Raw genomic sequence first — 17,812 nt, 5'->3', positions numbered from 1 at the left:
CTTCGGCGGAGGGATACACGCCTCACATCAAACACAATCAATTGTCGAGCTTTTCTGAAATTAAAACAAAAACACTTGTCTCTTAGACTAAACCGTGATTTATAACCAGTCGGTGTTGATCTTTAGGTCGGTTCTATTTCATCACGATTAAACGAGCCGAGCAGACGAAGCGCAGTGGAAATCGATCAGGACTAGTTTTCTTGGCGGAGGAGTGGAGTTTTTAAACTCAGCACCCGGCGTAGGGGGGCTTACTGAATGGGAGCAGTCACTGGTTTGGTCTGAAAACAACGAAAGCCTCTCGGGCTCCACAACACAGCCCATCACCAGGCTTCTGGGAGCGTTTGGAGCTCGAAAAGAAAAAGAAATCCGCCTCTTTCCTCTCTTCTTCTCCCCCCATCCCTGCTCCCTGTCGTCTCCTGACACAGAAACCATCCAGAAATGGCTCAGATATTACCGATACGATTCCAGGAGCATCTCCAGGTAAGCGCAGAAAAGAGAGGGGGGAAAACAGCCCTTGAAATTGTTTATTTTTTTTTCTTGGTGCTGCGGCTCGTTCGTGTGCCTCCGCGCACAAACAGCACATGTCGCATTTAAATGGAATCTGAAATGGGGCTGCAGGGTGGTGCTCTCAATATAGCTACAGGCCTAGTTTTTCTCCTGCTGGGCAGATGATGACTTGTAAAAATTGAACAGTCTGGTTGTGCACAGCTCCACTGCGGGCCGGTGTGTGGGTAACCCGTGGATTTCTTTTTATTTTTTGTCCAGCCCTTTGCGTCATTTCTCAGCCAAACTGCGGCGTTTGGACACTTTCTTTTTGCGGGGTTTGAGGGGCTGATCCGAGCTCAGCTGTTCGCGGTTGCATTGAGACCTGAAAGGAAAGCGCTCAAGCTTTGTTGTGTTGTTGTCACGTCCTGCAGCTGCATTTCTCCACTATTGTTGTCTTAAACCCCGCAGCTGTGCAGCGTATGCGCTGATTTTAGACATAATGCGTCCAACTAGATCATAAAATGATGTGTGGTGGTAAAATATAGACTCATTTAAAGGTACTCGTTGCAAACTATAACAATAAGAAACACAATAAGGCTATCCTGATGAACTGTGTGTAATAGGGCAGTTTAAAAGCGAGTAGTGTTCCAGAATTGATATAAAACATTGAAATGCAGGTATGCACTCAATGTAAATAAAAATCAATCTGCCAAAAAACAAAATAAAAACACTGGATTGAGTCACGTGGTTAGGCTGAACATGGCCAACAAATATGGTGCAATCAGACAATCCTAAACTCTAGGAGACAACGTTTAAGTGGATTTATAAAAGTAATCTGCAGCTAAAGATATGAGAGAACAAGTAATACAACTGTCTATAAAAATGCTGCCCTCCATTTACCACAGAACTGGGCGTGATGGACTCGACTTGTTTCAATTGCAGCTTATAAAACCGTAAGATTTGCGAACAGGTGCGCCAATATCAATGGAAACGACTGCTAATGCCACTCATAGTGGTTGGAAAGGACCATGTGTGGATTACTGAGATGGTCAAATTAAAAGGTAACAACTTTTCATGCCAGACGTTGGATTTTTCCTATTTGGGGATCAACGGATTGAGGCCTCTTCCTCCATAATGAGGGCGTTCCTTCACTGGAGGTTTTCCCGTTCATGTGCCACTGGAAAGAGACCTTGAGGCAGACCCAGAACCTGCAAGAGGGATTATATGTCCTCTTTGGTCTGGGAAACACCTCAGGATCCCCCAAGAGGACCAGAAGTCTGGAGTTTCTCTCCTGGATCTGTTGCCTCTGCAGCCTGACCAAGGACAAAGCACTAGGAGATGCTGTCAACCTTGGCGTACACTGTAGTTGATTTTTCTGACGTGGCAAGATATATCGTTTAAGCATCGTCATTGCAATGTACTTGTGCACTAGGGTTGGGTAATATCGGCAAAAAAAAAAAATCACTATTAATTGTGGTATTTAGCTGGTAATGATTAATTTGATGATTAATGCCCTGGAGTCCCTGGACAACCTTATGTCCTAGTTACATGACCAATTTAGTGGGAAAGATTTGCTCCTCGTAAAAATCTGTTCTAAATTGTGTCAAAATTATAGACATCAGGCTATACACCAAATTTTAAATTGTTTTGATAAATAAATTACTGAACTTTTTTTTAAATGTTCGTCATATTTGCAGTAGAGAGGAGCACCGAGCTGGCAGTATGCCTGGTGGCATTAATCGTATTACCTCAAATGCCAAAAAGTAATTAATGTTTTTCTGATGATTAATTGCACACGATACGATTATGCCCAACTCTTGTGTGCACAATAGTCACATTGCAGGTCCTGCGATGTAGGAGGCAATATGAATTCATATGTTATCTGGGGACTAAACCACAAATCATTGCACGAAACCGTCATGTTCTGGATTTTATTTTGACGAGCTGCTTTTGTCGTTGGAAAAAGAGCTAAAACTTTCCTTTTGTTGTGAAACTTCTGGGACAGTAACRGCAACGTTTTTTTGGAGAAGTGTTGTCGGTGAAATCTCGAGCTGTGGAGGAAGACGACAAGGATCATGACAAAAATRAGGAAGACGAGTAAATTCGTAGAGGAAAATGGGTAAAATACGGTTAGCATGAATGCTAATATTAAAGCAGGATGGAAACAGAAACCAAGATAGACACAGATGAAACATGTTGGGTGGTAAAACACAGGAAACGTACTCRGGTCCCAGCATAATAAAAACAAAAATAACTCTCAAATACAGACAAAAACATTTTTTTACACTAAAAAGAGGTAAGATCTGAGCAGGTTCATTATCAATAAGAGTGCAGCAGAACTAATGGTGTTATTCAAGTCATCTGTTGAAAATGTCTATTTTTTCACATCGCAGGATTAGAAAAATATCGCAATGTCAGTTTTTTAATATCGTGCAGGCCCACATGAAAATCAGAAATTGCAGTTTAGAGATAGCCTGGCCCTTGCCTTCCTACGCAGCTCCGCTCAATTCTAGTTTCCCTTCTCTGCTCCRTCTGGGATTTCTCCCATAGACAAGGATTTTGCTGGCAGATTTTTAGCCGAACCAATCAGAGAACAGAACGTCGATTTTCTGCGCAGTGTCAACTTGTAGTTTATTTTACCTGGGCCAATCAGCAAACAGAAGGTGGAGTTTTGGATGACATCGATGTTCTGCGCAGTGTCTGCTAGTTATTTTAGCATACGGCAGTGGAGGAAGTGAATGAAGCAGTCCGTGTTGATAATGGTGCGTTCACACCGAACGCGATTTCAGCTTCAAAATCGCAGCCAAAGCTGAAGTTTGAAGCTTGTGCACTTTGAGGTCAGACGCAGGTCAGCTGTTGAAGCGCTGCACGGCAAGAGCCTCCCCGCCCTCCCTCCTCTGTCGGGCTCTGTTTAATGTTGGACGAGGAAGTGGCTTTGCTTTATTTACAGAGAGCAAGAGCATGTCACGTTCATCAGATAATTAATTCATAATTAATTCACCAGATAATTCAGAGTAGAGGCTCACAGCTCGCTTTCAGGACTATTTTTCCAGTCTGATGAGTCGCTGCCACGCATTGGTGCAGATATCTCCTGTCAAGACACCGACTGCAGGCACTCGATTTCAGCTAAAGAGCTCCTCTCCATCTGTTTCAGGTTAGTGGACATCATTCAGTAAACTGTCCAGTCGGGAAATATGTCGCTATGTCACACAGTGGAGTCTCTCTGATTGGTTGACGCGGCGTGACGAGCTGCAAAAGTTCAGATTTTCTAACTTCAGCGATTTGCGCCTCAGCGCGTCGAACGCTCAGATCGTTCAAATCGCACTGCTCTAATCGCGCTTGAGGCGCCGCAGCACTTCCCGACRTTGCTTGAAGCGCGTCCACCATAGACTTTGCATGTAAACCTGATGCTCCTGATGCTGAAATCGCGTTCGGTGTGAACGCACCATTAGGCTTCCAAATTAAATTAAATTTGTCTGACAAAGCAGCAGCTCTCATTTACAGCCGTCTCGTTCGGCTCGGTGTATTTCTCCTCTCAGAAGGGTTGTTTACAGCGCTCGCGATTTCCGCTTAGCTTCTTGGCTTAGCCTCCTTCACAATGACACACACACACACTTCAGCAGAGGCCATGCCTCCAGCAAGAATTGCTTTTCAATAGCAGCGAGTCCAGACCCTCCGTCCGAAGCAAAGTGAAGGACAACGGTCTGGTTTTTACCAGGCTAGTTTAGAGAGTACCTTTTAATTGTTCTTGTTTCCTGATATTACAATTGTTACATTAGTTTAACGTGACTCCAAGCTGTTTTATTTTTGTTTCACGTAGCATTTGTTCAGCTTCGTTGTGCTCTTCATCAGTCCCCACCCTTAAGCCTTTGGACCACAAAATGCCCCTCTACACACTGTGATAATAAAAAAAGTAACAAACAGCCTCTTGTATTGGTCGTCTGCGGGGGAACCGTCCCTACCACGTTCCCCCTTTGMCCCCCCCCCCCGGTTTCTCTGGACTTTAAATGGCAGCGCCCCAGTGCTCGGTGCCTTGTAGCCAAAAGAGAAACTTTCTGTGATGCACTTCCTCCTCCTCCACTGTTGTTATGGTAACAGCCTGGCAGTGAAAAGGCCTTTCAGTAGATGGGGCGTAAAAAAAGAGAGAGAGTCTCCACCCCTCTCTCTTCTTACTCCCTTCCTCTGGCCTGTGTAGCCCCAACCAAAGATCCTTCATCCATTTGGGGGGAAAAACTGCACCGGCCACCAGAGAGCTGCCGAGCCCACCGATGGAGCGCGGCCAGACGTCATCGTCTGGGTCATTAGTTCAAATTTTTCTCAGGGGCACATGCCTTTCCCCTTAAGTATACCTTGCCTTGAGACGGCGGTAATCAGCCGTCCGCTTTATGTTTCACTTCTACCATGAAATCACAACTCTGCCCAGTCATATCCCCCTGTGAACTTAGGTGGCTCCAGCAGAGTGAAAAATGCTTGGAATTTGAAAACACGAGACTTTGGGCCTCAAGTTGTTTAGTGTTTTTTTTTTTCTTGGCCTGGTATTTACAGTTGTGTCTACTGCCTCAGTTCTGGGAGGAGTAATTTTGCGTAGATCCATCTCCTTGATGAGACACCGGCTCTTTGAACAGATTTAATATCTTTATTATTAAATTGGTTCTGGAATTAAGGGAACATACAACTGGAATAAAGGAAACAAACACCAAGGTTTTTTTTTAAGATAAGATTTGCATGTGTGAGAAGTCATGTCAGCATGTCTAAAATAGACCTTTTAAGTTTCGTGACAAGATAAACAGTCTACTGAATAACAAAAATGGTGAAGTGAGAGTCGTTTGGCAGCAGCCTACGTACTGTAGCAGCAAAAAAAAGTAAAAGTGTAGTAAAAGTAAAAGTGCAAAAATGACCTTCAGCTCCAAAGCCACCAAACGTTGTCCCGTTGGGTTGCATTTGTGTTTCATCCTGCAGCTCTGTGTCCAGTTCTGAAGCTATCCAATGAAACGATGCCACCATGTCAAATCGGTGGATGTTTGATAGACGGCTAAGATAAAACGGCCCTAATTTCTCTGAAACTCTGGATTTGTTTTGATCTCACTGACTCTTTAATTTGGAGAAAAACCTGAAACTGACGAGTGAAAAAACAACCTGAAGCATGCCGAAGGCATCTGCAGAGTCAGATGATCAGCACCTGCAAAATTATCTCCTCCTGCCCTCATTTACAGCCTTCATCCATCTAAGTCAAAAGAAAAGAACGATAAAGCTCACTGAAATAACATGACAAAGGACAGATATACTTTTAATTTGTGGTTCAACTGGAATGTTTTATAAATCAACCTAATGATCTGGCCTTGACAAAAAGAACAATGTCTTTAACTTATTATTTTTCTGCACAAGTTTTTGAGGCAACTGTTGCAACTCATAGTAACTAACTGTAACTCATAGGTACTATGGTCCAACTGTTGCCAACTCCTCAGTAAGAAAAGTCACTATTGGCTGTCCTTAAAGCTGTTAGATGACATTTCATTTGCATATTTGGACATTTGCCAATAATTAAGGTTGTAAAAAAGATGTACATCAATGTTAAAGAGAAAAAAACCAAGTTAAAATACTAAATACGTTTAGAACTGCAAAAGAACTCAAAGAAATAACTGACTTTAATGCTTTGTTTAGATCCACATTTTGTTTGTGCTTTTATAGTCTTGAGATTTTACGACAGATTTAAGACGCTGTCTTCCCTTTGTTTCATTTATTACTGATTTCTATTCATTAGTAGATTTTTTTAATTCCCTTTTGTCTGTTTCGAGTTATGTCAGTRATCATTCTGGGTTGTCTTTGTTAACACAAAGGCCCCAGCAAATTTGCTTGTGTGCATGTGCAACTTTTCCAACGTCTCTTGCCATAAAATGGAAAAATGCAGCACTTTTCTCGAGGTGCTGATGCATCACATCCACCCAGTCAATGACTCACCAAATCCCGTCCATGCTGCATCATCATCAGTGAAGCTCCACTTTATTATGATAATTCTATTTTTGTGAAGTTAATCTGGGTTCTTAAGGGAAGATGAGTTGCAGAGCATCTGTGCGGTATCGATCCAGGTGCTTTGTGGGATCGTGGGTTAGAGCTACGTGTGATTTTTGTCTGGATTCTTCTCCTAAAACGTCTGGTGAGTCAGTCGCCCCTCCCTGAACTGCAAGATGCCAAAGGGCCTGTGTTACTGGAAGAACTCTGAACAGACCTAGCTGTAGCTCTCATTCTCTTCTCATAAGAGGTGCATAAATCACTCTGGCTTTTCTACACGGGTTTTCTTTGCTCAGTCCAACTCCTTTGTTTGTTTTTAGCACGATGCTGGGCTGTGGCTTCACTCTCACTATCTTCTCCCCCCAACATCTTTATTGTCCCCTCCCTCGCCTCTCCACCCATAGATACAGTATCTGTGAGGAGATACAGCATGTGGCTACAATCTCCCCACCCGTCTAAAGACACCTTTGTCTTGGGCACCCTCCAGGAAACTAGTTAGACATGAAGGAATTAAGAGTTGAAATAAAACGGTCTTCTTTGGCATCTGAGTCTGAATTATCAAATGTTTTGACGTATTACGATTTGAAAAATGTGCCAGCATGGTGAGGACAATTTCTTTGAAATTAAATTTTAATTTAACTAATCCCACATTTGAAAGGATTAGCAGAAACGAGCATGTTCGAAGGCTTCATGCAGGTCAGCAGAAAAGAGCATGAAGCAGCAAGTCTTTCCTGCAGACGTACTCGCTCATTAGCTGTAAAAGCTTTGGGTAAAAAAGGACAACCATTATCTGCTAACGTTTTGATGAGTAAATATTGTGGTAGTTCTGATAGTAAGCCGTTTGTAAAACCTTCAAAAGAAGCAAATGTTATGGAGGATTACTTCTCTTTACTCCTCTGGGAAAAAAAATAAACACTGGAGCGCACATAAAATTAATTTAAACAACAGAAAAATAGTTTTAAATGTAATTATTAAACTGTTGACTTGTTACTTTGCTGCACTGATTTTAAAAGGCTTCAGTTAAGGGATGCTAGATGGAGAATCATTTGTGTTCAAACCAAAAAAGAAGCTAAAAAGCTGAGCAAAGTTGACAAAAACAGAGTGGCTGTTTTCAATTTGCACATGTTAAGTAATGATCCATYTTTAAGAAAATGTTTTTAGTATCTAAAATGTTACATCATATAGTTTTCAGTTCCTTTTTATGTTCATGTCCCTGTTTAAAGATAATTAGCAAATATATGTTTTTGCTTGAAACCATATTTTTTGTCACTCATTTAATCCCTGACTACAAACCATTTTACTCTTCCTGTTTTGCAGAAACTTTTATATATTTTTGTCCTGTTTCTCCAGCCAGCTGAGAGATAGTTTGTTCTTTGTGATGAGCGTAGAGGATTCCTTTCTGCTTGCTTCAGACTGCATAATGCAGTCAGTGGAGAATGCTTTTGTTTTGTTTTTTTGGCCCTTTCCCTCAGTTCAGTTACTTGGACAATATACTTTATAGTTTCTCTTTTCTACAGCTGTTAACCAAGCTGAAACATTYATTTTTTGGATTTCACACATTTTGATAAGAGATGAAAGTTATGATGCCAGTGCAAGTAAAGAATGTAGTTCCCAAATTAATTTTGATGATTTTAAGAAGCTATAATAAGACAAACAAAGTTCTACAGAGTAAACCTCTTGTTGTCTGAGTACTACACTTGTTTCTGAGCTCTGTGTGAATTCTGCCTGGAAAACACTCTTTAGGAACACCCCAGGAAAAACTAGAGCAGACAGACAGGCTGCATTTTAACAAAAACTGTTTTGATCTGCCTCTTGTTGCTTTTTCTCCTGCAAGATGAATGTTAGCCACTGACATATTTGTTTTCCCTGGAAATTTTTTTTGTCTCGTAGTTTAAAGTTCTTCACTAACTCGGTTTGCTATTTTTAAAAATGGAAACATTTTCAGCGCTAATATAACTGATTATATAAAAGAATCAATGCTAACATGTTTAGGAACTTCCATTGTTTGCTGTTGGCTCACCTAAAACCCTTTAATGTTGGTGAAGGTCATTTCTGTAGCCACTAACTCAAAGTCTAAATTCAGAAAATGATCTAATAATGGATATACAGTAACGTACTACAAAGTTGCATGGATCCTTTAGGTGTTTACCTGTGCGTAATTTAAAAGAAAGCTCCTACAACAACCTTTATGTGTTTTATGTTTTACTTCATGCTAAGTTAACTTATCCAAGTTTTTCACTATTCATTTATTTTAACCTTCTGTCATAAACGCATCATCCTCAAATTATTAAACCTTTTCTTGGAGTTCCTCCCCTCTGTATCCATTTCAACACTGAAGTCCTTGGTGCCCTGGTTTTATGATCTTAATTGGTTTTATTGGCTGCACCTGTGCAGGTGTTGAACAGTAGTACGCCTTTTGTGGCATGCAAGGTTGTATATATGATTGTAGACAAGTTGTGGCAATAATTATTGTTAACTTAGTCTGTTATCAAAATATCACCTGAACCACAGGATGGATTTTAATGAGATTTTCAGGTTATTGTTGTGTCCACGTCTACAACTGTAGTCAGTCCAAGTCAAGATGGCCACCTCAGCTTATTAACCTTAGTCAAAACAAAACAGCTCTAACTTGGTCAGTTTTACAGACATTGAGCTAAAATTGGATGAGGTAGTAGCTCAGTCATTCACAACACACACTTTTCCAGTATCCAGCGTGTTTACTGCCAGTTTCCCAGAATCCGTTGTCTCAGACTCTCACTTTACATGAAACCTCTACGGCATATTAGATTGATTTCTCATGGTTTTGTTTCCAGTTGCAGAACCTGGGTGTGAACCCAGCCAACATTGGCTTCAGCTATCTGACCATGGAGTCCGACAAGTTCATCTGCATCAGGGAGAAGGTGGGCGAGCAGAACCAGGTTGTGATTGTGGACCTGTCGGACCCCAACAACCCAATAAGGAGGCCAATCTCTGCTGACAGCGCCATAATGAACCCCACAAGCAAAGTGATTGCATTAAAAGGTAAGATGGTATCAAACATCTGGCTGGGAAGAATAGTTTACCTTTTACTTTAGTAGCTAAAAGCTGTAGTTATTGAATTATTTCAAGAACATGTCTTCAAGTCTTCAAAACATTTCTCTTGTTAAACAGTAAGCCATTGGCCAAACGTTTTAAGGAAGTACCACAGTCGTGCAGTGATGAATGTATCCTCAGTGCTGTAAATTTGAAAAGCGCACTTGCATTTCCTTCCTTAATGTACCAAATGAGTTTGTGTAATTGATTGTCTGCCCTTAAAGCACAGATGCCAGCACTGAGCTGAATGATTTGCCTAAAATGCTTTTTTTTCTCCTTCCCCCTTCCTTTGAGGATAAAACGTCACTCTTTGCCCCCTTCCTTGTGGTCTATCTTTGTCTTTTCTTTCTTACCTGATTGACACTTTCCTTTTTCCCTCCCTTGCTTTCTGTCATTTCTCAGACGGTGAGTTTTTGCTTTCTGTCTGTCCGCCCGTCTGGCACTCTGTTGTGATGATACAGTAGCCATGTCTCTCTCATAAAAGACCCCCACATATTCCTCACTGGTGTGCAGAGCTATTTCGACCACTTATCCAGCTCAGGATACCTCTGCTCTGACCTGACGTGCTGGCATATAACTTTCTTTTATGAGAACAACACATGTTGGCATGATTTGTTGTAAGCTGGTACTTTTTATATTGCGTGTACATCATCAAATGTTACACAGTGGATAAAGCTGGGGTGCTGCGTGGGCCTATTTGTGTAAGTAGCCACATCAACATTGTTTGTTAGGGAAACCAGTAAGGTGTCATAAAGCGTGTTTGTGCAACAACTCTGCTATTCACCTGAGTCATGCATTACCTCACCTGTTTGTTCTGTTGTGAGTTTATTGGTTGTTAATGGTCCAATATGACACTAGCAGTTTATTTTAGGACCACAAAAATATTCTTATGACTCAGCCATTGCAAGCAACGATGGCTTTTATCAAAGCTGCCATCTGCTCTCCAAAGCCGGAGGTCAGTTAAATCCAGTTACAAGTGTCAGCAGGGTTCTTGTGGACTCTGTGGTGCATATAAACTACATTTTCTTTTTATGCAACTAGATTTATTTTGTTTGAGATATTTCTTATAGAGAGCTAAGAAAAAAAAAGTCATCACATTATTATTACTTTTTTGTCTGACTACCTTTTTTTTTTTACTTTCCCCTCAGCTGCCAAGACGCTGCAGATATTCAACATTGAGATGAAGAGTAAGATGAAGGCTCACACGATGACAGAGGAGGTCATGTTCTGGAAGTGGATATCCGTTAACACAGTTGCTTTGGTGACGGATACCGCCGTTTACCACTGGAGCATGGAGGGGGATTCCCAGCCGGCCAAAGTATTCGATCGGCACGCCAGTCTGGCAGGATGTCAAGTTATTAACTACAGAACTGACGATCAACAGAAGTGGTTACTGCTGATTGGGATTTCTGCACAGGTAGAACATGCTGACTCAGGCCTTTTTGGCCTTTTTTTTTCTTTTCTGCTCTGCAGCGTTGTTGAAATTAAATTTTATGGCAATTTTCCCCATCAAACTGCTCATACTAAGCTTTAAAATGAACAACTTTAAAATGCAAAGAGGCACACTTTTTGATGTTAAAAGTTACTTCAAACGTTGATGATTTTTAAAAAAAATCTTGTTTTGGAGTTTTAACTAGAAAGCTACGGAACCCGCGAGGGGACATGGGGGTATTTTTTTTCTTTTGCGTTCCCACGTAAAACTTTAGCGTTACCTCGCAAAACTTTTTGCGTTATTGCATTCTCTAGCAAAATTGTTTTGCGTTCCCACACAGAAGTTTGTTTTATATATGAACTGAATTAAATCAGACTTTTATTTTGAAATATCCGGTTACTAAAACAGGATGTGTCGCCACAAGTTTACAAAATTGGCATTGATGTTGCGTGGCTGCACTGTGTTGAAATATCGGCATATGACTTACTTCCATGCGTTGCTGTATGATGTATTCATTCTGAAGCTGAATTAAAGTAGTAGGCTAACTCGCTAATGGTGAGCATGTGAATGTGTTAATAAACCAGCAGGCACAACAGTGATAAACGACTTTTGCGAGGGAACGCAATACTATTGTGTGGGAACGCAAAAGGAAAAAAAAACTCCCATGTCCTCTCACGGACTCCATAGAAAGCACAGCCTCACATTATTGGTTACCAGTTTTATTGATCATCGTGGTTGGTGCAGCCACTCTGCTTTAATTATAAACCATGAAGCAGACAATATCAGGTGTGAGTGGTGACTGAGTGTTCTGTGTGTTCACTGAGTAATAATTCACTCTGGGGAAAAAAGGAGAAAAAATAGTGAATTGTATTTTTCCATATAAGTGGAGAATGACCCATTTCCACACAAATGGGTCATAATCACAGGCTGTATATAAAAGATGGATGTGGCCACTGATGTGTCCTTTCACTGCATTGTGTACTAATTTACCACCCTTTAATGATCATTTCTGCTAAATGGGCTGTTTGTAGATGCAAATATTTTCATTACTGTAAGGTCCTTATCAAATCTTTAGAATTGCACAATTTATTCTGCAAGGACTGAAGAGTCTTTGTGTCATTGTCAGATGTAGCTTAAACATCTCCTTGTGCTGCGCTTCCTTGTATTTTACGGTCACAACACAACAAGTGAAGCAAAGCAAGTCTTCAGGGTTTTCATAAATAATAAAAAGAGCAAAGACAACTTTTTAATCCCTGCAGCTGTGTCTGGATCAGGATCTTTGCTGATCATTTTATTGGTTTGGTTTATCACAACTAATGAAAAAGACCTCAGGAGTGCTGCTTGTTGTTCTGCAGACTTTTAATAAAACGTTGCTACACTTTTTCTAATAATCTTGTTTTGCTTCTATGCACTGTCAAGTTCTGCTTTTACATAAAATACACACAGAAAGCTCTGCTAAGTAATGAAATGTGAAGATACTACCATTTTATATAGTACTTATGATTATTGTACAAGCTTTTGCCATGTATGTTAGTTACAGATAGTAGGGTTGGGCAATATTGGGGAAAACATTAATCACGATTTATTGTGGCATTTAGTTGATGACATTTAATCTGACAATTAACCCCATGGAGTTCCTGGATACCAGTATGTCCCCATGAGCGATTTAAATTGCTCTAGTGGAAAGCTACACTCTCAGATTCTGTTTCAGTTTGTGTCAAAAGTACAGACTTCAAGCTATACAACAGTTTTTAAATTGTGTTGATGGACCAAGTAAAACCACAGTGATGATAAATAATTCATGGCCTATTTTTTTTTTTAATGTTCATCATATTTGAAGCGTGTTGCAGCGAGAGGCAGTGAAAGACATGCAGATTCATGAAAAAAAACACCAGTGAGATTTGAGAGAATTCTGATGTTTAGTGTGTTTGGATTATATGGTTAGGGTGTAGTTTAGTTTTTTGTTCACTCAGTTTTAGTGTGTGCCTAATACAGTATTAACCAGCAAAACTTAATTTTTTTTGACAATTAAGTGCGCACACACACACAATACAAGTTTGCCCAGTCCATACAGATAGACACACTTTTTACTGCAAGCAGTGGCCGACTGTCAGTGAATTCCACAGAACTCAGTGCCGGTGCTCGTTTGTTCAGTGAAGTACCACTCTCAAACACTCAGACATCGAAAACCATAAATGTGACCCATCACATTGAAAAGAGGATTAAGTGCAAAAGTGGCATGTGTTTTGATTAAAACACTTGCAAAATTGCATTTTGTCAAAATATAACAAATAAATACCAACACCCCCCCTCCCCCCTTTTTGATTTAGTTTCTTTCCTGCTGGGAAATCTCAGTATTCAATTACTAGTTGATATTTCCTCTTTATAATGAAATTAAAAATTCTTAATTAAAATTCCATAAAATTAGGATTTAGATCAAATAATAATGTATTATTGTAACCATCATGACAAATTAATTAATATCTCTGGATCTGCTTATGATATCAGAATGATCAGGTATCAAAATGTAGCTTTTAACGCCATGAATCTGAAAATGTGATTAGGTCATTCTGATCAAAATTGACTTAATCCTCATTTCAATATGATGGGTCACAAATATACTGTTCAAACACAAAAAATCTGAGCCACGACTTGGATTTGACAATTCAGTAAGTCTGAATGTCACTCTTGCTTCGTCCTGCAGCAAAACCGTGTGGTTGGAGCGATGCAGCTGTATTCGGTCGACAGGAAAGTGTCCCAGCCCATCGAGGGCCATGCTGCCGCCTTCGGGGAATTCAAAGTGGAGGGAAACGCCAAACCTTCCACCCTGTTTTGCTTTGCTGTGCGCTCACAGGCTGGAGGAAAGGTGAAAGCTGAATAACGCTGCTGCTCATGGTTGCTTTTACCGCGACAGTTTGTTTATGTGGACTTTGTTTTTCCTAGTTGCACATCATTGAAGTTGGACAGCCAGCTGCAGGAAACCAGCCATTTGCTAAGAAAGCAGTGGATGTCTTCTTTCCTCCTGAGGCCCAGACAGACTTTCCTGTTGCTATGCAGGTTGTGGCCGAGTTCTGATACCTGTTAGTTTTTGCTGCGATAAATCTGTCTGCTGAACTTAAACTCTCTTACTGGGCTTTTTCTGCAGATTGGCAACAAGCACGGTGTAATATATCTGATCACAAAGTACGGTTACATTCACCTGTATGACCTGGAGACTGGAGTGTGTATATACATGAACCGCATCAGCGCAGAGACCATTTTTGTTACCGCCTCTCACGAGACCACTTCAGGGATCATCGGCGTCAACAAGAAGGGACAGGTACAAATTAATTAGGCAATGTATATTTTATTACCAGATATTTCTGTTGTGTTTTAACATTTTTTGTCATTCATAGGTCTTATCGGTGTGTGTTGAAGAGGAGAACATTGTCAATTATGCTACAAACGTCCTGCAAAACCCTGATCTAGCCTTGAGAATTGCTGTGCGGTCCAACCTTACGGGAGCTGAGGAGCTTTTCGCCAGGAAGTTCAACACCCTGTTTGCCCAGGGAAGTTATTCAGAGGCTGCAAAGGTTGCTGCTTCTGCACCCAAGGTACGTCGCTCTCTGCTGTGATGATGTAGCGTTTGCTCTTTCAAATTTTTGTCAGGTAATTCATGCATCTTGACGTGTCTCGCCCTCAGGGTATCCTGCGAACGGCAGAAACCATCCGTAAGTTCCAGAGTGTCCCAGCGCAGCCGGGTCAGGCCTCCCCGCTGCTGCAGTACTTTGGGATTCTTTTGGACCAGGGCCAGCTCAACAAGTTTGAGTCTCTGGAGCTGTGCAGGCCTGTCCTGCAGCAGGGCCGCAAGCAGCTGCTGGAGAAATGGCTGAAGGAGGACAAGGTGGGTTGGGAGGACCGCTTTGATAAATCTGAGCTGATGAGTTGTCTTAAAGGAGACACATCCTGCTTTTAAATCCTTCTGTTTTACATTAAATCATTCAGTTGGGGTCTATATAAAGTGGAACTGTAATGTTTTGCTCTGAATTCCTCCTTATTGTAACTCCACAAGCCCCTCTTTCACCCCTTTTCTGAGGTGTGTCTCAGATCAACTCGTTTTGAAGCTGTCTCTTTACGTCCATACAAGGTGCTTCATAGCCCGCCCCCCTCCAACTTCCCTTATACCTTGATAGAGGTGTTTACGACTATATAGCGGTACAGAAACTTTATTTACAAATTAATTAAAAGGTGTAATCAAGGGAAGACTTGTCCATCCAGTCTTACATGTTGGAGCCAGAGTCTGACCCAGAACCAGAGGAGAATAAAGACCACCAAATGGTAGTTGGTAATTCCAGACCTTATTTAGACGTTCTGCTGCAAATTCTGTGATCTAATGGTTCAGAAAACGTAATAGAAAACAGAGAAAATGACCCAAACAGAATGTAAATGTCTACGCAGCTATGAGAGACTAAATTCAAATTGTCTTCACTCCTAGACTCCAAGTAAAAAACAAAATTCATTTAACAGCTAATAGTGGATTTTGCAGGATATGTCCCCTTTAAAACTCAAAGTAATATCTCTTATTAACATGCTTAACAAATCTGACTGTGTGTGCTGCAGCTGGAGTGCTCAGAGGAGCTGGGGGACCTGGTGAAAGCCACAGACCCGACACTTGCTCTTAGTGTTTATCTCAGAGCTAACGTCCCCAACAAAGTCATTCAGTGCTTTGCAGAAACCGGACAGTTCCAGAAGATTGTGTTGTATGCCAAGAAGGTAAACTATTCCCATCATTCATTATATATTTAAAAATAACTCAAATGTGAGCAATAGGTTTTGAATTTTTTAAGCACCTCATCCTGTTTTTTATGTTTTGAATGTAAATCTACTTTTTTTTTTGCACCATTGCAGGTGGGCTACACCCCAGACTGGGTGTTTCTGTTAAGGAATGTGATGCGGGTCAATCCAGACCAGGGGCTCCAGTTTGCCCAGATGTTGGTCCAGGATGAGGAGCCACTAGCCAACATCAACCAGGTAACCCACACATCTGCACGACTATCTTAACCCTGCAATTGTCTTTAATAATAATAATAATAATAATAATAATAATAATTGTCGCGGGAAGATGCTCAAAAACACGGCGAGAGGGTGTTAAAAGGACAAATAGTCTTGCGGGTTATGTTCGTAAAGTAATTTATTATGGAGCAGACATGAAACAGAAAACAATCAAAGAAGTCTGTCAGATGTGGCTCGCCGTCATCTGACTGCCAAGAAATGATATACTGTCAGCTAACATCATGTGAYAACGAACAACCAATCAGAATCTGCCTCGTCCTGTCACGTTAAGTAGGTCAACTTGGAGATGACGTTCAAACGATATCATGAATTATAAACAATGGTCAGTGTCAAGGTGATATAGACATAAGTATTCCACAACAATAATAATAATAACAAATTTATTATGATTATTAATATTATTATTATTATTACTACTTCATTTTTTAAAAATGAAATACATCTGTGTTCACGTGAACAAAACACACAAAATGTTCAGTGTGAGAGCCTTCATCTGTTATTCCAGATGTGCCAGCTATGTCAGGAATTCACCGAGCCAGTAACTCCCTCCTTTTAAAACCCACATCATTGCTCTGCTCTGCTTCAGACAGACGTGGATTAACGGTGGAGGTTCAGCAGAAAATACGAAAAGCAGAAAYATCTGTCTGGTGTTTGATGTTCTGTGAATTGTGCACTGTATGCTAACTGATCATGTGTGGGCAAACATAAAGCCTTTAATCTCCTTAACTTGGTTTAATTTCTTTTAACGTCTCTTGTATTTTTTGCTCTTTGGTAGATTGTGGATGTTTTTATGGAGGGCAGCCTGATCCAGCAGTGCACCTCCTTCCTGTTGGACGCTTTAAAGAACAACCGTCCAGCTGAAGGACACTTACAGACACGTCTGCTTGAGATGAACCTGATACACGCACCCCAGGTGAAYTCCCTGACTTGTATTTCTCTCCTAATTGCAAAAAGAACTTTGCAGTTGATAATTTTAATGCTATTTGCACACAGTTGTCAGCAGCCAACAGTACTTTTTGCACCGAGGGTAGAAGAGCCAGCGTGGGTACTTGTTTGGAGGATAGATTGAATCATAGCAGAGACACAAATTCAGGAGGGTAAATCAAGCAGCGTGATTTCTAAAACCAGAAAGGCTTAAGGTGAAAGCACCTATTTTAACCAAAACCTGATTCCTTTCTAAACATAAATACAAGTTTTAGTTGCCTTATGTTAGCAGAATTATATAAAAAGGCACAAAACTAAATTAACAAAAAATGCAGCGTTTGAACTTTCATTAAAGAGTAACTTACCCCAAAATTAATTTTTTTAGCTGATAAACTGTCTAGAATGTGTCTAAAATGTTATATAGTACTGTTTCTGTGCTAATTTTGATGTTTTTGTGTGTATTTGTTCAAATCTGTAATATTTGGTCTAAAACGTCTTTTTGCTGCGCATATGGGTAGAGCAGTGGTACTGCAGGCTAATTTGCATATTGGTTAACGGCTCTCCGCTGTGACGTGGTTCTGCACAGTTTCGTCACAGCAGCTGTGTTCTGGTATAAAAGCCTCTCTCTAAGACACGCCCCTGCAGCAGTCAGAGGGTGGAGCTGTTAGCAAGCTTAGCATGATCGTCTGTTGACCTTCAGCCTCGGTGGAGAGAGGAGCTGGCTGCTCTCTCTCTCCCCCTCTGTCTCTGTCTCTCTCCCCACACACACACACACACACACACACACACACACACACACACACACACACACACACACACACACACACACACACACAC

General features: G+C 40.9%; 1 protein-coding gene across 4 annotated transcripts in view; it reads left to right on the top strand.

Annotated features, from left to right (window-relative positions):
- The first annotated feature begins 246 nt into the window (after window positions 1–246).
- Window positions 247–17,812, top strand: part of cltcl1 (clathrin, heavy chain-like 1) — a 31,339-nt gene continuing 13,773 nt past the window's right edge. Inside the window, exons 1-12 of one of the 4 annotated variants that reach the window (XM_014011783.1) lie at window positions 247–480; window positions 9,309–9,516; window positions 9,970–9,972; window positions 10,716–10,984; window positions 13,704–13,865; window positions 13,943–14,056; window positions 14,145–14,318; window positions 14,395–14,592; window positions 14,682–14,882; window positions 15,599–15,751; window positions 15,887–16,009; window positions 16,827–16,964. In XM_014011783.1, coding sequence (XP_013867237.1) covers window positions 439–480; window positions 9,309–9,516; window positions 9,970–9,972; window positions 10,716–10,984; window positions 13,704–13,865; window positions 13,943–14,056; window positions 14,145–14,318; window positions 14,395–14,592; window positions 14,682–14,882; window positions 15,599–15,751; window positions 15,887–16,009; window positions 16,827–16,964 — 1,785 coding nt within the window. In that variant the 5' untranslated portion in view covers window positions 247–438. The remainder of the gene's footprint in view (window positions 481–9,308; window positions 9,517–9,969; window positions 9,973–10,715; window positions 10,985–13,703; window positions 13,866–13,942; window positions 14,057–14,144; window positions 14,319–14,394; window positions 14,593–14,681; window positions 14,883–15,598; window positions 15,752–15,886; window positions 16,010–16,826; window positions 16,965–17,812) is intronic. The other 3 variants (XM_014011785.1, XM_014011784.1, XM_014011786.1) reach the window with 3 other exon arrangements.

Source organism: Austrofundulus limnaeus, unplaced genomic scaffold (assembly GCF_001266775.1).
Source record: "Austrofundulus limnaeus strain Quisiro unplaced genomic scaffold, Austrofundulus_limnaeus-1.0 Scaffold84, whole genome shotgun sequence".
NCBI lineage: Eukaryota > Metazoa > Chordata > Actinopteri > Cyprinodontiformes > Rivulidae > Austrofundulus > Austrofundulus limnaeus.
This window is presented reverse-complemented; position numbering and strand designations above follow the sequence as displayed.